Source organism: Monopterus albus, unplaced genomic scaffold (assembly GCF_001952655.1).
Source record: "Monopterus albus unplaced genomic scaffold, M_albus_1.0 scaffold141.1, whole genome shotgun sequence".
Classification (NCBI taxonomy): Eukaryota; Metazoa; Chordata; class Actinopteri; order Synbranchiformes; family Synbranchidae; genus Monopterus; species Monopterus albus.
In genome coordinates, this window is record NW_018128021.1 from 1176941 (window position 1) to 1185725 (window position 8785).

Below are 8785 nucleotides of genomic sequence, written 5' to 3' on the forward strand. Positions count from 1 at the left end.
ATCTTGATTGACACGTACCTTTATATTTAAACTCCTCAATTCTCTTACTGTTTTTTATGTCCACACTTAAATTATTCCATAGTTTTACCCCACTTATGGAAATACAAAATCTCTTTTTGGTTGTACATATAGCATGAATTTTATAATTTAACTGGTCAAATGCTAAATGTCTGAAAAGAAGTACCTTCAGCCTTCAAAACTACTTAGCATTGTTCAGATGGCAGCAACACAAACACATGGACGACCCAGCAGCACAGAGAGAACAAAGACAGATGGACAAGAACACTTCAGCATATACGATAGTGGGATTATGTGGAAACTGGGTTAGAATAAAGCTCCAGTGGGACAGCCTCCAAAAAAAAAGAACCGTCCTAGGCATGAACTGGTGCAGAGGAATGCCATCCCGTGTACACACACACACACATTACAGCTCTCATTAATCCACAACTATTATATAATCATGTTTCAAAGAGGCACTCTGAGTCAAATCAATACACAGCTAAAAATGAAAAACTGGGAAAAGTAGCTTTTTTTTCAGATAGTCATATTTAACTTAAAAGATCTTCAGCAACATGTAATTTCAAAACTATCTATACTTTTTCTCTCATCTTCCCACCCTTGTCTTCCAAGCATCTCCCGTTACCTTCAGTTGATTAATCCTGTCCTGCAGCCTCTCCTCTGATTGGACTTTGAGGAGCTCCACCTCCTCTATGAAGTGCTGACGTTGTCTTGACGACGACTCTTCAAGCTCCCTGCGACATGCCTCCAATTCCCGCGCAGATATACCCCTCAGCTCCTACAGCAGGACATGTGAATTTGTGTAATACCACAGGCAGTTGGTCAAATGCTCAAATTCCAAGTGCTCCTCAAAAAAAACAAAAACAAATACACTGTGCTTCTATACACAAATGCACGATTATACAAGATGAACAATCACTTTGTAATGGTCTGTAAGAGCAACAGACACAAAGGCTGTAGTGATGGCCGTTAAAAGCAACTCAGCAGAGTATGGGATGTTCATTACCCTTGTAAAAAGATTCTCTCATACATAGGCTCTTGTAATGCTCTTGTGTGTTACACACACACACACACCTGTAGCTGGAGTTGGTGCTGCTTGAGGAGCTGCTCTTTTTCAGCAGTGTAGCTCTGTGATAGCTCCTGGAGAACAGTGTTATGCTCTTGCTCTAGCTCCAAAACCTGAGAAAGCACACAGGCTGTAAAGACGAATCTCTTGCTGATAATTAAAACATCAACCATCTAAAGCAGATTTTTTTAAAATTAATACAATCTCAAGTTTTTGCATGTCCAACGCATTTGAACAAACAGAAAAACATTTATTCAGACCAGCAATTTCCAGAAAAGTACAGCCCAAATAAACTAGCTATTTCAAATATATTTGCCTTCAGAAATATGTGCACTTTTTGGAGTTTAACCTTATTTGCAAATACTGTGCAGAAATGCAATTTCAAGATAGGATGGATTGCAAGGCCAGCCAGAATGGTGCATCCATGTGCAGTAGAGCAGTATATGATGGAAAACCACCCAGATACTCAGTGACCATTTTATTAAATACACCTGTTCAATCTAATTAAATCCAACACAACTGCTCTGCCATAACCGAGTAGTCCGTTTTAAACACAGTCATAGAGGTGTTAATACAATTTTAGAGTATATTTTAGCATTGAGGTCACAGTGGTGTTTGGATAAACTATTATATATTGAGGTGTAGCTTCGAATATTCTGGCCTACTCAAGTACTTGTATGTAGACAGAGAAGATAAAAATTACAAACAATAATGTAGTCTAGTATACCATGATCTTTAACTAGGACCTCAGTAATAAACATAACTGAATTCACACATTTCCAAAAAAAACTGGATATGATCAAATCTATAGAGGTAGAAATTTCAAAGCTGTTGTATTAAATTGCAACAGCTTCTGCAGATGTACTGTGCAATGTAAGACACTGCATTGCTACAAATACATCACAGAAAAATCAGCACTGACTGTTATGTCATTATGTCCATTTTAAACTATTATGCTGGGCAATTATACATACTCAGACAGCAACTCCCAAAATAACACTTAAAATCTAGGTTATATAAGAGTAAACCAAAGCAATGTAGGGATGTCTGAGTAAATACCTGCTTCTTAAGTCTCTCCAAGGCATTGCAGTGCTCAGTGTCTAAGGCCTCTTTTTGAACAGCCAGCTCAACCTGTAAGAACAAATCATTTAAAAAACAAACAGAACAAAAAAAAACAAACAAAAACACAACATCCTTTGGATGAAAGTCGACAGCAGAAGTTTTCAGTTACCTATCTTTTTGTTTGAATTAATAATTTAATTGTCTACCAGATGTTAGCGAGTTGTCCACCACGCATCCTTATTTCTCACCTTGCGAACATGGCTGAGCTCTGATGCCATGGCACTAAACTTCTCCATGTGCACCTGAGCCAGTTCTTTCCTCAGGTCTTCCAGCATCTGCTGATGTTCTGACTGCTGGCAATTCAGTTCATGATGGTGCCTCTGTTCAAGTTGCACCATTTCATCACGCAGTGTCTGAGATTAAAAAGACAGTAGCCTTTTAAGTACTTCAACAATTTTCAAACCCTAAACAATGACAGTGTTTTTTATTTTCTAACAGGGTTTATGCAGCATTCAGTGACTTAAATTTAAGGCTTTCGAAATTATTTTTAATACAAGTTATAAAGGTCAGATGAGGCTGATTGGAATGCAACAAAGGATTTAACTGCCTCCTGTAAACAGCAGAATACATGCGTACAACATTATACAACTACTGTACCACACCTGCCTAAGGAAGGCTAGATTCCTATTAAGGACTTTTACTGTGGAAACTCAAGACCTGCAAATACAGTTTAATGCATTTCAACCATTGTCCACATAAGGCTTTAAATTATGCTTTACTTTCTCTGAACTACATCTCCTTACTTGTATTTCCTTCAAATATGTGGCCTCCAACATGTCCATATTACCCAGCATCCTCTTTTCCTGTTCGTCCATCTCTTCCTTGTGCTTACGAATTAACTCAGCTGCTAAGTCCTCAAGCTTAGCTCGACTGGTCTCCTGAAAAACGGCCAATAAACTGTCAAGATCTGCCTTTCGTTTGGAATTGAGGGCCGCTTCCAAGGCAACAAGCTCAGCATTGTGTTTAGATTCCAGCTCAGTGGCAATAGCTGTAAGCTGATCTCCGTGACTGGCACTGAGTGAATCTAGTTGTTCTTTGAGTTTGGCATTGAGTGTGTCCATCTCTTGGGAGTGTTTTTTCAGTAGAGTCGCTCGCTCATACTCCAGCTCAGCTTGATGTTTGTTCTTTAGCTCTGCCAGAGAAATTTCATATTTCTGGCCCAAATGCAGCTCCAATGCCGCTCTTTCTTCTTGAAACCTAAACGCAAACAAAAAAAGTACCCAAATATTTTAGTATTTTCAAAAGGTCTTCAGAATGAAACGAAGTGTTCTTGTTGTGATTATAAAAACAGCAACTTGTGGTGCTGCACATAACTGTTTTCAGGCCATGATAACAGACAGAGCTAAAATTCTGTTGCATACTGTAAAAGTCAAAACAAGTTTTAAGGGGATTGTCTATTTATTATTACCTATAATGTTGGAGCAATTTGTCAATAATAATTTCATCAATTAATCATTTCTGAAATGTAAAGATTGCAAAAACCTAAAGAAAACCAATACAAACATAAGATTTTATGGCCTTGAGCCTCAAGATCTCACCTCTCCGGGGCTTGGTGTAGCCATTCCTCACGCTCAACCTTCTCTGTCTCTTTCTTAATGTCTGACCTCAGGGCATATAATTCAGCCTGATGCTTCTCTTCAAGCTCTTCCCTCAGCCTCTTCATCTCCGCCTGCAAACGCTCCCTGTCCTCTTTCAGAGCATCCTCAAGCTCCACAGCAAACTCCTGTTTCAGCTGCAGGAGTTGGAAAGAATATAATGAACAACATGGTCTGAAATATGGGCTTTTGTACAAGTATCAGTATATGCTCCATCATTTTTACACTTTATCAGCAGGCAGGCTTGTATATTGTATATGAGTGAACCTTTTGTGTGTTCCTCTGCATTTCTGCATCTTGCTCTTTACTCAAGGCATCCAGTCTGTCTTCCAGTGTGTGGATGATGGTCATTTTTGTGTGTAGCTCCTCAGTATAACACCACATTCTCTGTTCAACCTCCACCTAATAAAATAATAATAATAATAATAATAATCACCAAAACTAAGTTTTAAATGGCCCATAAAATCAGTGTGTATTGATCATCTATTCTTACCTCAACCTGCCTTTCTGCTTCCAAAAGGACCCTGGTAAGCTCTATGAAAAAGATATCTGAAGTTATTTTTTTTTAAGCGAGATCTCACTACACAACTGTATAATATGCTTTTATGTTATGATATCTATGTGCCAAGTACCTTGTAAGTGACTGTCAGAAAGTTTGGCTCGGAATTGCTCTAGCTCCAGGGCATGACAAGTCTTCATCTCCTGTAGCTCTTCATAGTAATGGTCAGTGAGATCTGAGCGCACCTAATGCACATACAGTGGGGGACACACACCAAACAGTAAAGGTACTGTGGGCAAAGAACCCCTCTCATATTAACATCTTTGTTTGTTTGCAGAAATAGAGGCATTAATGAGTAAAGGACAAAGTCTGTGCCTGCCTGACCTGTTGTACCTCTTCTTTAAAGGAAAGAGCCAAAGAGGATCGCAGGTTGGCAAGTTCCATAGTGTGTTTCTCCTCCAGCTGAAGGCACAAACTGTCAAGAAATTCCTGGACGAGACATGACATAATATCTTATAAAGAAGATCACAGAAGTAAGTACTGCTAAGGCACGCAGACAGGTTTACTCCACTACTTTGTGAAACATGAGTTATCCTGAAAAAGTTTATCAAACAATTGCAACTTGGACTATGGCTTCAAAATTGCAAACTCTGTACCAGACATTTATCTAGCAACAGCAGATGATTGTCTTGTGCTAATAATTTGTTCACCTTTACCTTTTGTTTCTCTGGTTTGACGGTGGTATCGGAACAAACATCCGTTTCCTCTGCAGCCTGACCTTGAGATATGGAACTGAAACAGGAATCAAAGACATGGATGTTCAAATAACATCATGCAAGTTTGCAGTTACATACATACAGACTTACTCACATACCTGACATTTGCGGTTTTAAACACAGATTCTTCTAAAGCCCCTTCTACCAGCCTCAGCTGGAGCAGAGTGATTTCCTCTCTGTGGCTCTCTTCTGTTGCCCTCAACTGCTGCTCAAAGTACCTAAAGCAGGATTTATTTAAAGGTAAATTTGCATGCAGTCAGTACAAGTGAGAAAAAAGGAAAAGTGTTAACTGATAATCCTTTGCACTGTGGTAAATACACAGCATGCTCTGCAAACCACATGCCTGATAAAGAGTTTGAATATCTATTCCTATTCATCATTACAATCTTAGCCAATCAAAGTTAAAACATTTGTGAGAATAAATGAATCAAACTGTGTCCCCACTCACATACCTCCTCAGGCTTTCCAGCTCAGCCTCATTTTGCTCTTTGATGACTCGTTTTTGTTCGCTGAACTCTGTCTTTAGGCGTTCGATGTCATCAACACGAGATGAACGCACAAGCAGCTGCTCCTTCAGCTCTGTGAGACAAAAGTAGACAAAGAATACAGAAAATGATCATACAAAAATGTAAATGATGTCAGTGTAAAGATAATCAAGTTGCCTCTCTCTAAGCATCATGTCACATCACTGACAACAGCCATTGTTAATAAAGTAACATGTTTTGTATGTGAAATGTCGAGCAGCTTTACTGTGAGTATTAAAATAAATAGTAGAATAAAATAAAGAATCATGAAGCAGATGGCATATTTATCAATCTCACCTCCCAACTCTTGGCGACTAGTTCTCATACTCTCCAGCTGGGTCCACAGCTGACCTACTTCCTGTTCTGAGCTCTGTTTTAGCAAATCCTTTTCCTCCTGTAGGTGTAAAATCTGTGTGACAAAGAGGAAACGCATACAAAAGAACTTATTGTATTGTTGATTTAGATTTTATGGATTTAAGGTTTTCTAATAGTTCAAGGAATGGCCAGATGAGTAAAATGTCTAGAAAGTGGAAAAAAAAAAACTAAACTAGATTATATTCTGTTAAATAATCCCAGGCTAGTTCGTGACAGACACACTGAAATGAGAGGTAAATGACAGCTGAACTACATGGTGATACTGTATGTTTCACTGAACTAACCTCATGCTGCAGCTGCTGCTCCTTCTCCTCTAGGTGGAGTACTCGCTGCTCTTTCTCCTGCAGCTCTGCCTTCTGACTAGAAACCAACTCTTCCAAAGCACCTAATCAACATTTACAGACAGAACAAAGCATTAACATTTTTTATAAACTGGGACAGTGTGTAACCAGTACATGCAAAATGTTCATAGAGCAACATTTTAAATGTAAATGACCATAACCTTTGCACAAACGCAGGCACATTCCTAATATTAGCAGACAGAAATCAAGTATTCTAAAATAAAACACGACCTGATAACAAGTAGGCAAGACTGTCTCTTACTGTATATTTTGATGCAGCAGATAGCTATTAATAACAGTTTCAATCATCATTAATACAGAAGATACAGCCTTATGAAGCATGCACTCTGTTTGAGAAGGAAGGGGCAGGTTGGAAGATTTGTTGAAGGATGGAACTCACGGGCAGCAGCATCTCTGTCAGCCCAGGCTTGTTTTAGCTCCTCCTCCAGTTTTTGGCTCTGCTCCTTAGCAGCCTGGAGTTCCTCGAGCCTGGCTCGTGAGTCCTGCAGCTCTGACTGGGTCAGTAACACAGCTGCCTGGGCTTCAGAAAGAAGTTTGCTGGTCTGGGTGAGTTCTGCCTGGATGCTAATTATGCTTTTCTGGGTCTCTGATAGAGATGTCTGGAGGTTTGACTGGATAATTTCTGCCTCTTTCTGCAATTGTGACCTTAGTGCCTGACAATTAAAAAAGGAGAAAAGAGCACGATGAACCGAAATATTTAAATTATATGTACTACCTTAGTGCCTGACAATTAAAAAAGGACAAAAGAGCATGATGAACCGAAACATTTAAATTATATGTACCACATGTGATATGACTGATAAAATGTGCCACAAAAAATAGAAGTGCACTTTTTTTTTTAATAGTTTCCATTAAGCTTTCAAATCAAAGAACTGTGGTGCTCAAATAATTTCTGTAAAGCTTCACCTCCATCTCTTTGGCTCCTTTATCCTCCAAGGAGGCTTTCTCCTGAGCAACATGAGTCTCCCACTGCTGCTTCAACTCATCTAACACAAATACACAACACGAATGAAAGGGTTCACCCACGTGAAAGACTTTGAAGGTTGCATCATCTTTTTACTAAACAAGAATCTAATGAATGATGGTGACTCACCCACTTCCATAACAGTGCTCATGCTCAGGAAACCCAAAGGCAAATATGAGAGAAGAAAAAAAAAAACACTAATAAACTGAAAGACCACGCTGCCTAGTCTGGACTCACCCATTTCTCGTTGATGCAGCTCACACAATCTCTCATGCTGCTCCTGGTTCTGCTGTCTGATCTGGTCCAGTTCTGACTGATGGTGGGCTTGCATGAGTGCACTCTCCAGGGCAAAGGTTTCCCTCAGGGAGGTCTGGACATTGGTGAGAGCAGACTCCTGCTCCTGCTGCAGGTTAAGCTGGGAGTGCTCCAGCTGGGACTTGTGAACACTGGTCAGGCTCAAACGCAAGGCTTCAAGCTCAAGGGCCTTTTGAGCCTAGAGAAAAAGATAATAGGTAAGGTTTGTATCAATGCTTTACCTGTGTCTAATGTTGTGCCTGTGGGGGGTGGAGAGGGGCTGTATGTTACATTTACATCGGAGGCATCTAGCAGTCACAGTTTTACTCCATAAATATTTATACTTGATGCAAAGTACAATAACATTTCTGTATCTCCACTGTTAGAAAATACTCCATTCCACTCCATACAAACATTCCACTAAGAAACAGCATGCCTGTGCCTGCTGCAGTTCAGCCTGGTGTGCGGCCTCCATGCTCTCCCTCAGCTCCTGGGACAGCTCTGTCCTCAGCTGACTAAGCTCCTCACTGTGCTTGATAGTCAGCTCTGACACCATCCTTGCATGCTCACGTTCAGTCACCTACAGAGGAGGTAACAGAGTTAGAGATGAGAAACTGAAAAATATAGATAAGGGCACCAGCATGCAAAAAACGACATATTGTAATTCAGAAGGAGTAAGTCTGAATATTTGCGGAATAGCATTTCACCCTGGCACTACACTGAAATCTCCTGGGTTCAGCACCTGCTTGATGAGGCTGATCTGTCTCTTCTGTTCCTCCTCCATAATGGCCTGCTGCTTCAGCAGCTCTGACCCCAGGTGGCTGTTCAACTCCATAATCTATGCAGATAAGGAAAATGACAAGACTACAAGACTGCCCAATTTTCAGTTTTTATATTAATTATTAAAAAGGTAAATACACTGCTCAAAAAAAATAAAGGGAACACTTAAACAACACAATGTAACTCCAAGTCAATCACACTTCTGTGAAATCAAACTGTCCACTTAGGTAGCAACACTGATTGACAATCAATTCCACATGCTGTTGTGCAAATGGAATAGACAACAGGTGGAAAGCATAGGCAGTTAGCAAGACATCCCCAATAAAGGAGTGGTTCTGCAGGTGGTGACCACAGACCACTTCTCAGTTCCTATGCTTTCTGGCTGATGGTTTGGTCACTTTTGAATGCTG

At 40.0% G+C, this 8785-nt stretch overlaps 1 protein-coding gene across 1 annotated transcript in view; it reads right to left on the reverse strand.

Annotated features, from left to right (window-relative positions):
• pcnt (pericentrin) overlaps positions 1–8785 on the reverse strand; it is a 39254-nt gene that overhangs the window by 20372 nt on the left and 10097 nt on the right. The window contains exons 10-29 of the mRNA XM_020613971.1: positions 8338–8433; positions 8032–8175; positions 7539–7794; positions 7244–7323; positions 6717–6990; positions 6260–6360; positions 5898–6009; positions 5529–5655; positions 5175–5294; positions 5017–5092; positions 4685–4789; positions 4434–4545; positions 4295–4335; positions 4069–4203; positions 3745–3938; positions 2950–3403; positions 2395–2559; positions 2144–2215; positions 1093–1197; positions 644–796 (exon numbers count right to left, since the gene is read on the reverse strand). Coding sequence (XP_020469627.1) covers positions 644–796; positions 1093–1197; positions 2144–2215; positions 2395–2559; positions 2950–3403; positions 3745–3938; positions 4069–4203; positions 4295–4335; positions 4434–4545; positions 4685–4789; positions 5017–5092; positions 5175–5294; positions 5529–5655; positions 5898–6009; positions 6260–6360; positions 6717–6990; positions 7244–7323; positions 7539–7794; positions 8032–8175; positions 8338–8433 — 2922 coding nt within the window. The remainder of the gene's footprint in view (positions 1–643; positions 797–1092; positions 1198–2143; positions 2216–2394; positions 2560–2949; positions 3404–3744; positions 3939–4068; positions 4204–4294; positions 4336–4433; positions 4546–4684; positions 4790–5016; positions 5093–5174; positions 5295–5528; positions 5656–5897; positions 6010–6259; positions 6361–6716; positions 6991–7243; positions 7324–7538; positions 7795–8031; positions 8176–8337; positions 8434–8785) is intronic.